Source organism: Lactuca virosa, chromosome 4 (assembly GCF_052849685.1).
Source record: "Lactuca virosa cultivar CGN04683 chromosome 4, Lactuca_virosa_CGN04683_v6, whole genome shotgun sequence".
Taxonomy (NCBI): domain Eukaryota; kingdom Viridiplantae; phylum Streptophyta; class Magnoliopsida; order Asterales; family Asteraceae; genus Lactuca; species Lactuca virosa.
In genome coordinates this window covers 378,983,017-379,002,562 of record NC_136429.1, presented here as the reverse complement: position 1 = coordinate 379,002,562, position 19,546 = coordinate 378,983,017, and the positions used below count along the sequence as shown (strand labels likewise).

General features: G+C 35.6%; 2 protein-coding genes and 1 pseudogene across 2 annotated transcripts; 1 reads left to right on the top strand and 2 right to left on the bottom strand.

The window, feature by feature from the left end:
- The first annotated feature begins 663 nt into the window (after nt 1-663).
- Nucleotides 664-3,167, top strand: LOC145106382 (uncharacterized; annotated as a pseudogene).
- A 191-nt stretch (nt 3,168-3,358) lies between these two features.
- Nucleotides 3,359-4,874, bottom strand: LOC145106381 (uncharacterized). Its single transcript, XM_079043377.1, has 3 exons — nt 4,341-4,874; nt 4,163-4,232; nt 3,359-4,002 (listed from the first exon to the last, which is right to left on the bottom strand). Exons 1-3 carry the CDS (start codon nt 4,872-4,874, stop codon nt 3,359-3,361), a joined length of 1,248 nt encoding a protein of 415 aa, XP_078899503.1.
- A 3-nt stretch (nt 4,875-4,877) lies between these two features.
- Nucleotides 4,878-10,452, bottom strand: LOC145106379 (uncharacterized). Its single transcript, XM_079043376.1, has 12 exons — nt 10,410-10,452; nt 10,145-10,216; nt 9,598-9,669; nt 9,392-9,469; nt 8,648-9,091; nt 8,096-8,534; nt 7,864-7,975; nt 7,020-7,812; nt 6,680-6,929; nt 5,601-6,312; nt 5,488-5,548; nt 4,878-5,014 (listed from the first exon to the last, which is right to left on the bottom strand). The coding sequence occupies exons 1-12, from the start codon at nt 10,450-10,452 to the stop codon at nt 4,878-4,880; spliced, it is 3,213 nt and encodes a 1,070-aa protein (XP_078899502.1).
- Nucleotides 10,453-19,546: the final 9,094 nt, after the last annotated feature.

The following is a 19,546-nucleotide window of genomic DNA, read 5'->3' as shown; positions in this document are numbered from 1 at the left end:
TTTATTTTGTCGTATTTTTACAATTATAAAATAACAAAAAATTTACGAAGGTTTTATACTGAATTTACATAATAAAAAAAGAAAAAAAAGGAAAAAAATATATATTATAAATTATGGCATACTGGTATGAAATAACAATGTCTTTTTACCTTTAAACCATTAATAACAACATAACTAAAATATGCAATTTTTGGGATATCACGGTTATGAGATTTGTGAATTTAATTTTGAAATTTAGAAAAAATAGATTCAAACTTAACTTTTTAAAATAGCATTGGTACCAAGTAACATGTTTCATTTTTTGATAAACACAGTCGTTAATCAAGATAAACAAATCAAATTAAAAACAAACAACATATATAAACCTTTATATTTAATACAATAATAATGAATTAACATTAAAAATTAAAATATTTTGTGTTTCATACGCATACACTATTAGCCCTAGATATTTTAGGAACCTTCACATATGTTTGTTTTTATCACTTAAAACTTACAAGTACTGATTCAAGAATGCAGACTATAAAGTGAAGTCGCTGAAGACGGGATTTTCAAAAGAAAATAAAGACGACGTACCTGATCTTGAAGATCTAATTTTCAAGAAAAAAGAAGAGGTGGAGAATAACAGAAAAAACAGTGCAATCGGCGAAGAGGACGGCAACAATGGAGGACGGAGGTTCGGAGAGTCGTAGAGACGGCTTGTCAGCAACGGGTTTGATCAGTGAGTGAGTATGAGTCTACCAACAGAGGTCGATCATAGGATGAGAGACAGGGGCAAGAAGTGTAGCCGATTTTAAGAGAGATTTCAGTCAGGGACTCAGCGACTCAGCAAGGGTGCCAGGCTAAGAAAATGGTGAAATCGGATACTTGGGAATGACAACGGAGAGGGATTGGTGAGGTATGTTCTAAAAGATCAAAATAATGAGTTTTTGTCCCTAATTTCCTAGGTTTTTATATTTGCTTCGTGTTATATTTTTTTCCTTATTTACATAGTTTTTGTGAGATTTCTTTCCAATTTTTATAAAAAAAATCCTCCCTAATTTTGTACGTTTTTATATTTGTTTATGATCTGTATTGTGAGATTTATTTAAGGAGAAAAGTTCTCTATTGTAGGTATTTTTATATTTGGTTATGATCTCTATTGAATTGGAGATATAGAAACATGAGGAAATTGGATTGTGTGAGGGACACAGGAATGGAATCGTAGCTTCTGAAATTTCCCTCTATCTACCTCTCAAATCAGAACTGTATGCATGATAGCACTAAAAATCAGCATCATATCATCTCGATTTTGTACTTGAGTATGATCACGATCGCAATATTTTCCCTCAAAATCCCTGAGTAATTTCCAATCAAATCGCTATAAAACCGTTTTCATGTGACAAATTACATAATCCATCAGCAAAAGCTTCAAGGCAAGTTTGGATTTTGACCAGGGGCATCATAATTAGAATTTCTTGACATCTATCTTTGTGTGATAATGCATTTGCATCAGTTATTTGCTTATTTTAAAATCCTTTAACAATAATCATATCATTTTTATTAACCCTTATGAACTAATTCTATCAAAATATAAAAGAGCTTTGACTTATTTAAACAAAATAAATATTTTTCTGCCAATTTTAATCCAATTTTTTTTTACTATTATTTCGAGATGTATGCTTCCAACACTGCAATTTGACATCCAATGGGAAATTCGTGAGTGATCCATGGTATCTACAAGAGCCACTATACATAAAATGGAAAAAATTGGATTGTCTCAGTGGCTGCAGATACCAATGTATGCTTGTTAGGGAAGAAGAAAGAGAGACAGCTGGCGATACACCTGTCAAATATCATGGAAAATGGCCACTCAGACGTGCCTTTTGGATTGTGGTGTCTCAAATTCTTTATTCTTCTACATTATATCAACTCTTTGATTATTATTCATTCTTGAATCTTGATTCCAGGAACCTGTGTCTGTGGCACTTTCTGCTGTTAATCTTGCTGTTCAATTTCATGGATGGGTATCCTTCTTCATTCTTGTGAATTACAAGCTCCCTTTAAGGCCAAACAAACAAACTTTCTATGAATACACTGGATTATGGCATATCTATGGGACATTATCAATGAACTTCTTATTTTGGAGTGTTGTTTATCACAGTAGGTAAGTAATATCCTTTCAAACTTCAATTCTCCTCCTGACTTTCATCCCTACCACATCTTTAAAGATTACCCTTTTGCACATTTCTCTCATACAACTGAATCTGAGTAAATGACCATTTTACCCTTCTATTTAGAAACGATAAGGCACCATTTTTCTCACTTAACATATTAAAAGAAACAACGTAAGTTTTCTTGTTGAAATGTCAGATGATCATTTTACCCTTCAGGGATGTGAAAATGACAGAGAAGCTAGATTACTCATCTGTAGCAACAGTTATTGGATTTTCTCTAATAGTATAAATACTAAGAGCTTTCAGTATAAAAAGTGAAGCTACACGTGTCATGGTTGCAGCTCCTTTGATCGCCTTTGTAACCACCCACATCCTTTATTTAAATTGCTACCAATTTGACTTCTCAGATGATAATGCTCGAGCGGTTGTATCCTTTATGTTATTAATTGCTTCTTAATTCATTATGATGATAATTTTATTGTTAATATCTTATTCAGATAATGGTTATAGTTTTGGTACCCTTTTCAGTTTTGAAGATCATCAATAGGTACAGCAACTGTTCATTTGAATATGATATTATGTATTTATTTTATATTCAAAGTATTAATATCATGTGATGTCTTTGACATCCTGCTGATTGCTAGTATTGTGTCAACTTGCAGGTTTGATATTCAAGTGGCAGAAAAAAAAGATACAATGACACATTTATATTTGCTTATGACCTGTTGTATTTATTTTAGGGATCAAAACGTGTTGTTTTAATTTTGATTTTTCTGGATATAATCACAAATTATAATTTGTATAAAATAATAGAGTGAGTATTTCCCTCAACCCGTCATATATTTTAGGCCCCTTTTAGTTTCTTTACTTATAATGAAATCTTAAATGTACATTACCAATAATATGAATTTATCTACTTATAAGAAACAAAGGAAAATAATTGTTTATTCAATAAACTAAAAGCTGTCTTTTGCAGGTTTTAGACTTTGGACTGTTTCATATGTTTATTAAATTAACACATTTGATTTAAGGGTGTAAAACATATAAAGAAAACACAATCAAGGACCCTGATTATTTAAGATGATATCATAAAAAACGAACACAATAAAATTAAATATGATAAAGTAACATAAAGACACGTCGTTTTATTGTTTATATTTAAATGTCTAAATAAATAAAAAGAAATGTCTGATTATCTATAATCATTGAAGGACCTCCTTGTACACAACATTTTTTGTTTTATTGGTTGGACGACCTTCCTCATCACATATGAGTACCTTCAAGCCTTTTTTACTTGTCACGCGAGATACAGCTACATATAACAGACCATGAGTAAAGACGGGTCTACGTAAATACAATCCAACAGTTGATAATGACTGCCCTTGACTCTTGTTAATGGTCATAGCAAAACAAACAACTACGGGAAATTGTCTCCGCTGAAAACGGAAGGGGATTCTTTTATCAGACGGAGTTAACTTCATGCGAGGTATATAAGTAGTCTCATTGAAGAATCTACCGGCTATAATGCGTGCCTCAATGACATGTTTTCCAAGCCTAACTATTTGTAACCTTGTACCATTGCATAGACCTTTGGTTTGGTCAATATTACGAAGCAACATGACCGGAACACCTGTTTTTAATGTGAGTTTATGGTTGGGAATTCCAGATGCCTTAAAAGCATTCAGTATATCCGGAGAGTAAACTGATTCCTCAAAACAATCTGCTGACTCTGTCTCACATAAAGAATCCGAACTCATATAAGTTTTCCCTTCGTCTTTCATCAATCCTAACATGTAGTCATTGATAGCATCGACTTCTTCATTTGTAGGGACCAAAATAGCCTTATCTTGAAAATATGATGGGTCATCAAGATGGTCTTCAAAAGACGGATAAATGGTCGATACAATTGAATGAATATGGTCACATCTTCTGGAAATTCAAGTGAATGATAACATCTTCTGGAAATTCAACTTCAGCTTCACCATCATTAGGACCACCAATATTACCTTCACCAATTTTAAGAATCCATTGTGCAAATGCTTTTGTCTCATCCAAATCATTAGTTGGACAACCAACCTAAAGCCTCATGTTTACCGTTAAACGTAAAACTGTACATTCACTCCATAATCTTGATGAATGTAACGATGCCTGCACAATATCCGAACGATTACCTCTTTGTATTACTGGAAGAATTTGTCTAAAGTCACCTCCAAATACAATGGTCTTGCCGCCAAACGCTTTATTCCTATCAGATGAACGGATAATGTCTTTAAGTGTCCTATCAAATGCTTCAAAACAATGACGGTGCATCATCGGAGCTTCATCCCAAATGATAAGTCTCGCTTTGTTTAGTAGTGCAGCAAGGTCACTGTCTGGCGCGATAGAACAAAATGAATCCACGGTCAAGTTAATTGGGATAATAAATCTTGAATGCGCTGTCCTACCACCAGGGAGCAATAGTGCTGCAATTCCACTTGAAGCAACGTTGATAACAATTTCACCTTTTGATCTAATAGCACCAGACAAGGTCTTCCAAACAAATGTTTTTCCGGTTCCTCCGTAACCGTAAAGGAAAAAGACACCACCTTTTTTGTTGTTAACCGCATTCATAATGGTGTGATAAACATTTTTTTGCTCGACATTTAATTTGGAATACAAATCTTGATGCTCAACTTCAATAATACCGGGATCATAGTTAAGCTCATCTTGAATTAACATATTTCATGACTCTTGAATGTATCTATGATCAGGAAACGGCATGTTTGGTATCTGCTTCAAACTCAATCCAGAACTCAATAATGATTTCTCGATGTATGACAACGTAAGGTTGAAAATTGCATCCTCTTTTAACTTCAAGCCTGAAAATACAATAAACAACGAAATTAAATATAGTTATAGCTATGTAAATGGCTTATGTTAAGACCTTTTTAACGACTATAAATGATGTAATTGCGACTTGCTTTTTTTGTTAGTTTACATGCATAAGGTATAAATGATGCAAAATAATAATTTTTTTGTGAAAATGGCAAAAATAATTGTTGATTATGTTTTATGTAAAATTTGTGCATAAAGGTCATTTTTAAGCAATATAGTTCCGTTCAAGTACCAATTGTATATGAACAATAATTGGGTTGTTTTGGAATCAAATTAAAATGTAGGGGAAAATGAAATTTTAGGGCAATTAATAAAAATGAACTTCTTGAACATTTAAATATGACCTTTTGTTCATTAGTTTTTATCCGTTTTATTTAAAGTTGAAATTAATTGATTTTATTTTCAAGAAGAAATTAATTAGTTTGAATTAAAAATAACTATAAATTAGTGTATTTACCTCTGACGCCGATTTCTTGTTCACGAACGTGAATGACATCATCAGAAAGACATTTATGTCTCTTCAAAAACATGAGCAGGAATTGACAAACTATCTGATGTAATCAACATAACAAAGAGAGACCGGCAGAAAGAAGCAGTGGCCCAATGATGTGTTTCGTTTATTGATGAAATGTACTCTCTATCATCATCTAATAGACCAAGAGCATAGCAAGCATCTTTGTAAGACTCATATACAGTGTCGTTAATTGTCCTGATATCTTCATAGCATGTAGGACCCTTGATTTTGTTCAACAAAATCCGTAGGTAATAAATGTCACCAGACTTGGGAGAAACATGGTTTAATCGACCGAGTGCCTTGGACTTGGTTTTTCTTTTTGTCCATATCTTATCTGATTTATTCCAAACATATTTAGTTGGGAATTCAACATATGATAACTTCCGTGCATCTTCATCATGCTTGTTACATTCCATCCAAGCTAAAAATTGAGAAACAGCGACAGTCGGTTTAGAAACAACCTGATTAACATGTTGGTTTGGTTTAAAAACAACAGGTTGTTTGTGTTCGAGGTGAAATGACAACCTTTCGACAGACGGTGTTCGAAACAACTGGTTGTTTGTGTTATAGAACTCACCAATTTCGTCATGGTCGTTATTTTCTATCTGTTGTTTCTTCTTTTGTGTTGAATCAACAATAGATGATGTTATCGTATCCGGTCCTTTGTTAATATACTTAAAAAGATACTTTATCGATCCAACTTGGTTACACCACTCTATATTCATGTGAGCTTGATATAGAAGGATCTTATTATATGGAACAACATTTCTGAAAAATCAAGAAAAATGTCATAAATAACAATAAATGATAATTTGAGGTTAACATACGAAGAACATAAGAAAACATATATAATGAGTAATATTTTTTTATAGATTACAGTATCCGTTTAAAAATAAAATATTAGTACAATTTTAATTTAACTTGTTTATTGATATTTATGTATTTAAACATATAATAATATATTTCATAAAAACAAAACAAATTTAAGGAATTAAAATTGAGTAAATCATTGAAAAAGATTTGTGTATACCTGTTTTCTAAAGAAACACCGTTTTTAACGACATTATTTCCATCGTTACGTCTCCGGTAAATAGGATAACCATCTTCATCGATATATGTATGATCGGTAAATTACCTTGGAAATCGTTTTGAACATTTGCCTTTTTTCATACACGACATAAATGGTTGATCGTTGCCACAGGGTCCGTGTATCATGTTATCACAAACAATCTGATACAAATCGGGTTCACTATCCTTGTCTGGCAATTCAGCACATATAACACGGTCTATGTCTTCAGGATTTGGAATTTTAGAATTTTTTTCCAAAAACAGACATACATGACAATGTGGCAGGCCCCTCTTTTGAAACTCAATCGTATATACAACTGTGTGAGCAAAGAAAGCAATCAGGGTTAAAAGATAAAATTATCAAAAAGTTATAATGTTAATGACTAAAAAATATATAAGAATGATACCTCCAGCGACTTCACCCAAAGTTTTTTCATCCTTCAATCGACTGATTAATGAATCAAGTTTAATTTTGAAAATTCGTGTCAGAATATCTGGCCTGTCTTCCGGTTTGAGATTCTCGGCTTCAACAAATCTAATGACTTCTGGCCATTTGGGATTACATGTAAGGGTTAAAAAAAGATCTGGATAACCAAACCACTTAACCAGAGTCATCGCATCTAAGTAGTTTTGTTGCATGTAACGGCTGCCGCCAGTAAAAGAAGATGGTATAATAATACGGTTTCCCATCAAAGAAGCATCTTCAATGCCATCTTCAGCTGCCTGGGCCAAGTTGCGATAAGGTGTCACGCGTAATGTTGGCTGGTTAAACCTAATATAATTAAGTCGTTCATTTTCAACCATTGTATACGAATCAACCAAAAACTGTTGGAATAGTTTTCTTGAACGTAATATCAATGATATTTCATCGGTTCTCTGTTGTATACGATAAGAAAAAAACTCTCGCATGGTCAACCTTATTCGTCCATCAGATTCTGGATCTTCAACACCACGATGTAGTATATCGACTCGAAATCCATCCTCGGCATAAGGGAATAATAAAGGATATTGAAGTGCAAGATACTGAGGATGCAACTCATTAATACGTTGAAGTTGTCGACTTTGTGTTTCCAATATGATATCCCTCAAATCATACCCATCAATGTCACCTATAATGAGGGCAGCTACCTCATTTGTGGTAGGAAGATTATACTGCCTACCATCATTTTCTCTTGAGCCAATCAATTTCAACCTAATACGCTATGTTGGATTTGAACCAAAGCGATCACGTGCCATTCTAAATTGTTTAACCAGTGGATTAATGAAATCCAATAAGCCCATCAACTCGTGAATAGTCCAGAACTCAAGAGAAAACGGATTTGCCATGGACTCATTAGATGTGGTCTTTTTCTTCTTATTAGACCTACAATAACATAATAAAAAAATAATGGATATAAATTTTTTGTAGTAATATATATATATATATATATATATATATATATATATAAGTAATGGATTTATACAATATAGGGTATTCACATACTCGCATGATTTGAATCTGTTTTGAACCTCATGATCTGTATCATATATGTACAACTGGCAAAATCTTGGTGATTCACCCTCTTCTGGAAGTAAGCTGCCTCCAATATGATAATTTTGGCCATGCATTCGATAAACATAAGGACCACCTCCTGAGTTAATGGCGTGATCAATCTTTCCAGCCATAGATGTGAATGCGAACATCATATTGTATCGACGTATATTCTGTATAAAGTTTTGACTTTTTTCTGAAAGACCGCTATATAAATTAAGCAACAACTCAGGTGGGTGAATCAGACTGGGTAGTTCAACTTTTCCATTGTAACAACAAATGGAATAACATGTTTTCTTTAAATCTTTATTTCCTCGAATTGCTTCTCCCTGCCAGACCTTAGCTTTACATACTGAGCAAACATATACAACATCTCCAGAATCCAAATAATCTATAAATAAATAAACAAATTTACCAAATTTAATTTGTGGTATGCTTTAAATGTAATAGGGTAACTTTATCTTTCATTGTCATGACAAATAATTTGTGGTGTGGATATAATACCTTTGCTTATTCCGATATATTTACTCTGATTGTTACCGGTTACATCATTCTGAGCATTTAAAGTAGAAGGCATACATATTTGTGTCTTCTTTTTTGTAGAAATTGGTCTGCCTCTTTTTTTCTTTTCTTTATAGTTAACGCTGGTACCAACTGAAAAATGTGTAACTGTATGTATGAATAAAATATATAATAACACAACTGAATGATGAAGTTGATCATTATTAATAGATAAACGATCAAGTTGAACAATATGGCTACTTGGAGGTTCAACGAAATCTTCATTCAACTCAAAAAATGGAATATCTTTTGTATTAAATTGTTTCCGTTTCGTTGTTGTTGAATGAGTTGTGTTGTGCTGAATTGTATCCTGGTTGTTGGAAAAGTCTGGAGCACTTGATAATCTGGATGCTTGTATTGTTAATGTTTGTGAAGGATTTTTGAAAGCTGAGATAAGATATAATATTAGAGATTATATAAATAAAATTATGATAGAATAAAGACGTATATGTACTAATTAGTAATTAAATAGTAGGAGAAGTATGAGCAGGTTTATGATGCGAGTTAATAACATTGAAAGGTGTGGGATTTTGATTTGTATGTTCATTTGAAGTAGAGGAAGTATATGGTAGGTTCAAAATTGTTATTTCCTTACTTTAACGGTTAATATTGGAAATATATAATTGTGGTTATATGATTTAAGATGTGGATGTAAATATAATATTAAAGAACTTAATAATAACTTACCTTGACCTGTGATTTCTGAAGGTAATTCGGTAAAATTTCGAGCAACTCGACAATTAGGAGGTATGAAGAAATTATTTTCTGAAAAAGAAAATTTATATGATAAATTAGCGAAATATATAAATAAAATATACGAATTTAATACACATAAGCAAATAAAAAAACAAAAAATGCAATACAAAAGAGACATAACATATAACAAAATGTACCTTTGTGGGAATTTCTTTGTATTGTCTGAGTTGATGGTGTTTTTAAAGCATTTGATGAAGAGGGTGAATGAACTAAAGAGGAAAAGTATATATAAAACATTAAATTAAATAAGATATTAAAGGAAAAAATTAGTTATACAAATTAGATATTATAGACATATATGTATTAAAAATTAAATGTTAAAAGTTTATATATTGGGAAGTTGGAATTGATGTTATATGATTTAAGAAGTGGATGTAAATATAATATAAAAGAAATTAAGAATACTTTACCTTGATTGGTTAGCTGTGAAAGTGGCGATCTTGAGGAAATAAATGTGGATTGAACATTCGGTTGTATGATGTTATGAGACGGGGTAGCCTTAGGTAATTGCGAAAGGTTTCGAGTAACTCGACAATTAGGTGGTATGAAAAAATTATTTTCTGAAATGAAGATTCGTATCATAAACGGGGGAGAAATATTAAAAAATATTAATAGTACAATAGATAAGCAAATATAAAAACGAAAGTGTAATAAGAAAGATGCATAACATATAAGAAGATGTACCTTTGTGGGATATTGTTTGTAACGTTGAATGTGCTGGTGTTTTTAGAGCATTGGATGAAGAGGATGCATTCACTAAGGAACAATGGTATATATATCAAAAACTCAAAATGAAATATAAAGAGAAATGAATTATACAAATTGAAGATTATAAACATTTAAGCACTTCAAATATAAACAGAATGCTTAAATATGAATCTTACCATTTGTGATGTCAGACAGTGGTGTTGTTGGGGAAGTGTTGTTGGGTGAAACATTAGTAACAAACCTTGTAGGTTTTTCTTTCCCGAAGCATTTGAAATGTCACTCATTTCAATATGTTTGATAAGTTTTACGTTCTTGGTTATATCTCTATATATATAGTGATGATGATGATTTCTAACACATTAAATAAGGGAAGTGGATATTTGAAGGGTTTAAATTAGGTAAAAAATAAATTTTGCACATAATTAAATAAAGTAATGAAATATTAGTTGGGTTTAAATTAAGTAAAAAAATAAAGTCTTCATATAATTATGGAGTGAATAAATGCAGTATAGAAAAATAGATTTTGAATACATATTCCATGATTTTATTCTGTTACCATATGCAAACGATTTATATATGCAAATAAAATTTAAATTTGACTTTGACAAATAAAAGTATGTGAAATATCATATAAGTCTTCAAACCCACGCTCACTTGTATCACTTCATGGAATTTATCTCGAGTGATCGTGAGACGGTAATAGCATATAAGTCTTCAAACCTAGAGATATGATTTGTTGCCTATGAGTTGGTTATGCATTGATTGCACGGAAACACATTGGTAACTCGATGTTATAAACCGTGCCTTTGTGTGTAGTTCAACAAGTAGTAGAGCAAACATATGAGTCGAAGTTTATCTGTTCCTTCTAGGATTAGAAGCGATATCTGGGCCCCTCGATGATTTTGTTTTGACCTATGTACCTGGCCCGGTCAGAACTAAATTGATGTGTTCAGTTAAGTTCTATGTCAAACAAATCGGAAATCGGGAAACAAATGCTGGACAATAAGCAAGACCATGTTCCATGTATTTGTCCAGCTGATATCTAGAACAGAGGATTATATGATCACTTATCTAAAATGGCGCTTCATAGTTCAACAGAGTTTAAAGAGTTACGATTGCTGATCGGTTCCTGAAGTCATACTTGCAACTATAGTTATTAGACTTATCCAAGTGGGAGACAGTTGGATATAGTGTCTAAGTCCATAACTATATTTGGTATGTACTTGACCCGACCCGGCATGGTCCATTTGGGTTGCACTTCACCCGAATAATTTATGGATAATCGTTTGAAAATAGTATAAGTTATGATTTATTAATATATTATAAGTCCTAATATATTAATATAAAATCATATTATTTAATTAGTATTGATCTATAATTAATTTAGAATTAATTTAGAGATCAAAAGTATGACTAATTAAATATGGGCTCTTGTATTTATATAGTGTGGGCTAATGCTTATTTTAAATGGGCTAGGCTTGAATGGAAAGTCCATGGATACTCCATGGAGCTTTAACCCATGGATCTCATGGAAATGAAAAGACATGGGTATTAGGGTTTACATGGATGTAACCCTAATCCACCACACTATATAAAGGAGGCTTTGGTTCTTGAAATTGCACTAGTTGATGTGTGTAAACCAAGAGGGCCGATTTCAAGAAGTTTGTGACTATTCTATCAAGTTTCCAAGTTTGTGGTGATTTGTGACATCCATTTGAGGCATCCACATTATTGGTGCTAGGCTATCAAACTCCAAGCAATCAACTACTACAAGGTAAGTAATTCTACTAGTTTTATTTGATTCAAGTATCCCATGCCATGCTAGTTAGGATAAGAACCTTGGAAAAATAATTATTTGCATGTATATTAGTCAAACATAGATCCAAGGTTTCTAGGGTTGCATGTACACCATAGGAGTGTTAGAATGCTCAAAACCCATCAACAACTTCGACAACTAACTTCTTGTTCCTAAAGTTTTTCTCGCGACATTCCTCCTTATCCCCATTCTCGTACAGGTACGATGGCAGGATTCCACTTACCAGGTGATCCCTACTTTCCCAACCAAGGGAATGCCGGTTGGATTGTGGAAGACCCAGAGGAAGATCCCGAAGAAGAACCCATGGAAGATGAGGAGCCCATGGAAGAAGAAGAATCAGTAGACGGTGAAGAAGAAGAAGAAGAAGACTCAGATGGAACCAACTCCGAACCCGAAGTTTACAATCCACACCCTGCCCCCATTCCTCCACAACACTACTAGGGCCCGACGCCCCAATGGGCCGAAACTATACATCGATGGAGCCGAGAGCAAGGTCAACGACCTCCCTATGGCATGCAACGAGGTTTCTACAATCTCAACAGAGGAGGGTCAGCCGACCGAGCCCTCCCTGTCATAGTTCACCGTGTCACACGCCACGAAGAGCAAACAAGAGTTAACACCCAACATCTCATGGAGGTTGGTGCCACCAGCCAAGTCAATTCCGTTCGCATTCGCCGACTGGATGATGAACACGATCGGACTCGAGACCGCACCTAGCTTCTTCGACGGGAGATGACTGCGACCCGAGCTAAAGTGCAAGAACTCCGAGAACACCGAGCCACTTTTGAAGGACGCCTGGCTGAAGTAGAGCGCCAAGCGGCAGAATCCCGAGCTGAAATGAGGAACTTCATGTCTACACTTCGTGTTCCTCAGAACTTCAAACACCGCAAGTAGTATTGCACTGCCCGCTCCAGTTTAATCTAGTTTGCGGATAAATATTACTATTATTTTCTAGTATTCTAGGTCTGATCTCGCGATTTAAGTGTTTACACTTCCGGGATCTGTTAGACGGTCAAAATTTTCCGTACATTGATGTAGCATAGACCTGTTGGATAAGGTGTCTAAGTCCATAACTATTTTTGGTATGTACTTGACCCAACCCGGCATGGTCCATTTGGGTTGCATGGCACCATGCAATTGGATAAACTAAAATTAGAGAAATAACACTTATGGTTTATTAATATATTATAAGTTCTAATATATTAATAATATTATTTAATTAGTTTGATCAAGAATTAATTTAGAATTAATTAAGTGATCAAAATATAACTAATTAAATATATGGGTAGATTATGTAAATCTTCCATATCTTATATAGTGGGCTAAGAGGCTCCATGGATTATCAAGTTGGGTTCCACCCATAGGATGCTCCATGGATGCTCCATGGGAGTTACAAACCCATGGGTCATGGAAATGAAGAGTCATGACACATTAGGGTTTACATGGTGTAACCCTAGATGTGTCAACACTATATAAGAAACCCATTCTCCACCAAAATCGGCGACACTAAGAAACAAGAGGGCTAGAGCCGATTTTGCAAGTGTAAGATTCTCTCAAAGTTTACTCCTTTGCATTTGGTGTTGTGTGAAGCATTTGAGGCATCACACTTGGGGTGCTAGGTTCACAAGGTTTCAAGGATCATAATCAACAACAAGGTAAGTTATTCTATCTTTCATTCAAGTTAAAAATGTTCCCCATGTATGCTAGATAGGAATATAACCTTGGAATTCAACTTTGCATGATTATTAGACAAACATAGATCCAAGGTTATTAGGGTTGCATGTACACTTAGGAAGTGTTAGAATGCTCAAAACCCATCAGTGGTATCAGAGCATGGTTCGTTTGTTGTTTTTTGTTTTGGGCAAACAGCTTGAAAAAAAAATCGTTTTTCTGTTTTCTGCTCGTATGAAAGTTTGCACATTTGTTGCTGGAAATGGACTAGAAACATTACCCTAAACTGTTTTGATGTTTTAAAGCTTGTTTTAGATGGTGTAATGTTTATGCTAATCCATTTACAATGGCAATTATTAAAATTACAACTTTTTTTTAAGTGTAATTTTTTATTCTTGAAAGTGTTCATATTCATGTTCTTGAACTTATGAAGATTAGATGATCATAGGAATTGTTTGTAACCTTCATGGTAGTTTAATTCATGATCATAATGTGTTTTAATGGAGTCCATAACTTGTCCTCAAGTTATGGAAAACCAAAAGTCTCACTTTTATTAAAGCCATTAAAAGAACACAAGAGTTATAAAAATGAAGAGTCTTCATTTTTATTACTCAATTAGTTCATAAGTTATAAGAAATGAAAAGTTTTGGAAGTTTACAAAACTTGCCCTCAAGTTTTGGAACATGTAAAGTCTTGATTAAAACTTTAGTTCCAACCCTTAGAATTTTAAAAGTTAAAATTCAACCCTTATACTTTATAATATTATAAGTTACTAATATATATATGTATAACGTCAAGTCGTCTTACCGTTAGTACGCCTCATTCACGAAGCCGGTCTATAAGGGGGGTATAAGGTTGTTGCCTATAAAATGGCAACTTAATGGGTGTCCACTCTCACCCACCGCTTCCTTGATCGGTGGAGGGTCGTTAGCCGAACGGGTAGGACAAGGACTTATAAATTCTCATTAAAAGTATAATGATAATACTAAAGTAACTAAACTTTATTGAATTCCCAATCTTAGTTATTTTAGGAAAATATGAATAAGGTGCTAATCCATGAAATTACACTTTACACTTTGTTTAAGTCGTTGGTGGAGCGTGTGTGGTTAACCGGCACACTAACTTGGACTTAACAAGGTAGGTAAAGGGTGACTTAAGGTTTACCATAGCATCGGTGGAGCGTGTGTGGTTTACCGGCACATCGATTGAGTGATAAACCTTGAGGGTACCAAGTGATTTGCATGGTTACTTCACACCTCGTTTTGTGATCCTCGGTTTCCCAGTCACAAAACTTGGAGGGCACACTCGAGATTGAAACATGCCTTTGAAAAGTTCATTGAATCTCAAAAGAATCTAGGAATTTCTAAGAACCAATTAAAAACCTAATATTTATATTTCGTTTTTCATGGTGGAAATTGGTGAATCGTCATTCACCTACCTTTCAAATATGTTATAGCTTGGATTACGGCATACCTCTTCTAAGTTATAATATATTGTGATTGGATCCTAGCCTTAATATTACATTTGGGTGTTTTATTAAGGACTCTCTTAATATCTAAACTAATCTTGTTCTCTTCTTTTAGATGTCTTCAAACAATGCTGCTTCTGGCTCTAATCCTAATGGCTCCTTTACCCTTATGAACTTGTGTGGGAAAGTCACTTTTGATGGATCCAACTTCAATGAATGGATCAGAAACATCAGGATGATTACCCGCTACGAGGACAAAGAATATGTCCTTGACAAGGAGCTTAAGGAGATTGATGAGACCACTGCAACTCCCCAGGAGATCGCTGACTTCCGGGCACATGAAAGGGATGCTACAAAAGTGGCATGCATCATGTTGGCCACCATGACAGCGGAACTCCAAAAGTCCTATGAGGACTTCTACCCTTTTGAAATGCACCAAGATCTGATGGAAAGATACCATCAAAGTGCACGACAAGAGAGGTATGAAATCATATGCTCTATCATAACAACCATGATGAAGGACGGGGAATCCGTCACGAGCCACATGCATAAAATGCAAAGGTATGTGGATCGGTTGCTGAAGCTTAATGTGAACTTCCCTGAGGAGCTTGCAATAGATATCATTTTGCACTCCTTACCATCGTGCTATGATCAATTCCGCATGACATATCACATGAATAAGGAAGAGGTCACACTCAGCAAACTTCAGGGACTCCTCAAGACCGCAGAAACAGGTCTTAAGGGTAAGTCGGTTGTTAACACTCCTACTCCAAACTCCGCCCCGGTTTTGGCAATCGGGAAAGGTAGAGGGAAGAAGAGGAAGAGCTCTTCGAAGGGTACCAAGGCTAGGACCCTTGATGGCTCTTCTTCAAGTGGAACCAAGAAAGGTTTTGTCACTCCTTCTTCTGACCCTAAAGAGGCTGAATGCTTCTATTGCCATGAAAAGTCACATTGGAAGCGGAACTGCCCAAAGTACCAGCAAGATGTGAAGGATGGGAAAGTTAAACCCAACCATGCAGGTATTTACACTATCTTATCTAATAACTCACCCCATTCTAACTCTTGGGTCCTTGATACCGGTTGTGGTATTCATATCTGTTCTGATTTGCAGGGACTAAGAAGAAGTGAGAATGTGGAGCATGGAAGAATAAACTTAATCATGGGGAAGAGGAAAGCTTTACCTGTCACCAAGATTGGAGTTTATACTTTATCGCTAAGTAGTAGGTTTAGTTTAGATTTGAATTAATGTTGTTATTCGCCAGAAATGGCAAGAAATATTATTTCCTTTCATGCATTGTATAAACAAGGTTTCACCTTTTCATTTGATAATGAAGTTGGTTCGATTAATGCTTTCTTTAATAATGTTCTTTATTTTAAAGCATTACCTTGTGATGGTGTGTATGAAACTGTATCTGTGGTTGATAACTTAGGAAATAATGTATTGTGTATTGATTCTGTTAATGATAATAACTTGGATAAAGCATCATTGTGGCATTGTCGTCTTGGACATATAAGCAAGAAACGCATAGGCCAACTCCAAAAGGATGGAGTATTGGAGTCATTTGACCTAAAGTCAGATGATAGTTGCGAATCATGTTTACTTGGAAAAATGACAAAGTCACCCTTCACAGGCTCTTGTGAGAGGGGTGAAGGTTTGTTGGATCTTATACACACGGATGTGTGTGGGCCCTTCAAACATGCCACAAGGGATGCTAATCGTTATTATTTGACTTTTACTGATGATTACAGTAGATATGGATATGTCTACTTAATCAAGCATAAGTCAGAGACTTTTGAGAGGTTTAAAGAGTTTAAACAGGAAGTCGAGAATCAATTGGGCAGGAACATTAAGATGCTTCGATCCGATCGAGGTGGTGAGTATCTTAGTTCAGAGTTCCTCGACTATCTTAGGGAATGTGGGATTGTCTCACAATTGACACCTCCCAGGACACCGCAGTTGAATGGTGTAGCTGAGAGGCGTAATCGAACCTTGTTGGATATGGTTCGTTCCATGATGAGTCGAGCTTCGCTACCAATCTCATTTTGGGGGTATGCCTTAGAGACTGCCGCCCATATCCTTAATCTAGTTCCCACAAAGAAAGTTGCCAAAACTCCTCATGAGATGTGGACTGGTAAAGTACCCAAACTAGACCACATTAAGATTTGGGGTTGCGAGGATTTTGTGAGACGCGAGACTCATGATAAGCTCGAACCTCGAAGTGAGAGGTGTATTTTCATCGGCTACCCACAGAAATCCTTTGGTTACCTCTTTTACAGACCTAGTGAGAATGTGGTCTTTGTAGCTAGGAGGGATTTCTTTCGAGAGAGAGAGTTCATAAGCCAAGGAGACAGTGGGAGGCAAGTTGACCTTGAAGAAATTCAAGAGTCAAGTGGTGAAGGAATTTCAAACCCTAGCACTCAACTTGAGGAGGAAACTTCTGTTGAGCCAATTGACAAGTCTGTACCTCTGAGGCGTTCCACAAGGGTTAGGAATGCACCTGAGCATTACTATGGATTCCATATTACTGCGGAAGGTGATACACTTATCAGTGATGAGACGCTGATAGGTCTGGATGAACCTAACAGTTACGCGGAAGCCATGGCAGGCCTTGAGTCAGCCAAGTGGAAAGAGGCAATGGACAGCGAGATACAGTCCATGTATGACAATCAAGTTTGGAACTTGGTTGAGAATGTACCAGGTCGTAAGACTGTAGGGTGCAAATGGATCTTCAAGAAGAAGACCGACATGGATGGTAATGTACACACTTATAAGGCACGACTGGTTGCAAAGGGTTTCTCACAAACTCCGGGAGTTGATTATGGTGAGACCTTTTCTCCAGTGGCCAAGATTAAGTCTATTAGGGTTCTGTTAGCCATAGCCGCATTTCATGACTATGAAATATGGCAAATGGATGTCAAAACCGCTTTCCTTAATGGAAAGTTGGCTGAGGATGTTTACATGAGTCAGCCAAAGGGTTTTGTCAACACAGAGTACCCTAATAGAGTGTGTAAGCTTGAGAAATCCATTTATGGGTTAAAGCAAGCACCTCGCAGATGGAATCTTTGCTTTGATGAGAAAGTCAAGGAATTTGGCTTTTCTAGGAGTGAAGATGAATCTTGTGTATATGTCAAGGCTAGTGGGAGTATAGTTAGCTTTTTGGTATTGTATGTGGATGACATACTACTCATAGGAAATGACATCCCAACTCTGCAGGAAGTTAAGTCCTGGCTTGGGAAGTGTTTCTCTATGAAGGACCTAGGAGAAGCTGCCTATATTCTAGGGATAAGGATCTTGAGAGACCGGAGTAAAAGACTAATTGGACTTAGTCAGAGTACTTACTTGGATAAGGTGTTGAAGAGATTCGGCATGCAGGACTCCAAGAAATGAGAGTTACCCATCCAGAGTAATGCCAGATTGAGTAAGACATAAAGCCCTAGTACTGACGCTGAGATAGCAGAAATGAGTCGAATACCTTATGCTTCGGCTGTAGGATCAATCATGTATGCTATGACGTGTACTCGACCTGATGTAGCCTTTGCTTTGAGCATGGTTAGCAGGTATCAGGGGAACCCTGGCAAGGCACACTGGACTGCGGTAAAGAATATCCTCAAGTACCTACAGAGGACTAAGGACTGGGTCCTTACCCTCGGTGGGAGTGAAGACTTGAGAGTTGTAGGGTATAGTGATGCTAGCTTTCAGACTGATAGGGATAATTTCCGCTCTCAGTCAGGCTGGGTCTTTACCTTAAATGGAGGAGCAATTTCTTGGAAGAGTTCCAAGCAAGAGACAGTGGCTGATTCAACTTGCGAATCAGAGTATATAGCAGCTAGCGAGGCAGCAAAGGAGGCGATATGGCTGAAGAACTTCATTGGAGACCTTGGAGTTGTACCAGCTATTAAAGAGCCAATGGAAATTTTCTGTGATAGTGAAAGTGCAGTTGCCTTAGCCAAGGAACCAAGGGATCACGAGAGATCCAGACACATCGACAGAAAATACCATTTCATCAGACATCGAATAGAAGAAGGACTCCTCGTGGCAAAGAGGGTATCATCGGATGAGAATCCAGCAGATCCCCTCACGAAGGGACTGACTCGGGTTAAGCATCTCCAGCATGCTCGGAGCATAGGGCTGAAGGATGATATTAGATTTAGTAGTTAGATAACCTTGAAATTTGTAAAGTGTAATTGACATTAGATGATGAATAAAAGGTGTTTTATTTATGAGTAAAGTGTTGCTATCTCTTGTCGATCGTTTACTATATTTCTTTTGCATGTTTTGACTTCCATAATAATTATGTTTGGTATATCATATTATTCGAACATCCACAGTCGGTCATATGTCGGAAGTAGGTATGAATCAAGACTGTCATGATTGGTTGCAGAGGTCTAAGTTGTTGGACATGGCTACAACACTCATGAGTGC

What these genes read in the sequence shown, in the direction of transcription:
- LOC145106381 (XM_079043377.1), bottom strand. Translation starts at nt 4,874, where the DNA reads ATGTTAATTCAAGATGAGCTTAACTATGATCCCGGTATTATTGAAGTT. An exon ending in ACTTTAGACAAATTCTTCCA is followed by an intron (nt 4,233 to 4,340) that starts GTAATACAAAGA and finishes ATGAGGCTTTAG; the next exon opens with GTTGGTTGTCCAACTAATGA. An exon ending in GATTCTTAAAATTGGTGAAG is followed by an intron (nt 4,003 to 4,162) that starts GTAATATTGGTG and finishes CATATTTTCAAG; the next exon opens with ATAAGGCTATTTTGGTCCCT.
- LOC145106379 (XM_079043376.1), bottom strand. Translation starts at nt 10,452, where the DNA reads ATGAGTGACATTTCAAATGCTTCGGGAAAGAAAAACCTACAAG. An exon ending in ACAAACAATATCCCACAAAG is followed by an intron (nt 9,670 to 10,144) that starts GTACATCTTCTT and finishes TTTCCTCTTTAG; the next exon opens with TTCATTCACCCTCTTCATCA. An exon ending in AACAGATTCAAATCATGCGA is followed by an intron (nt 7,976 to 8,095) that starts GTATGTGAATAC and finishes ATGTTATTGTAG; the next exon opens with GTCTAATAAGAAGAAAAAGA.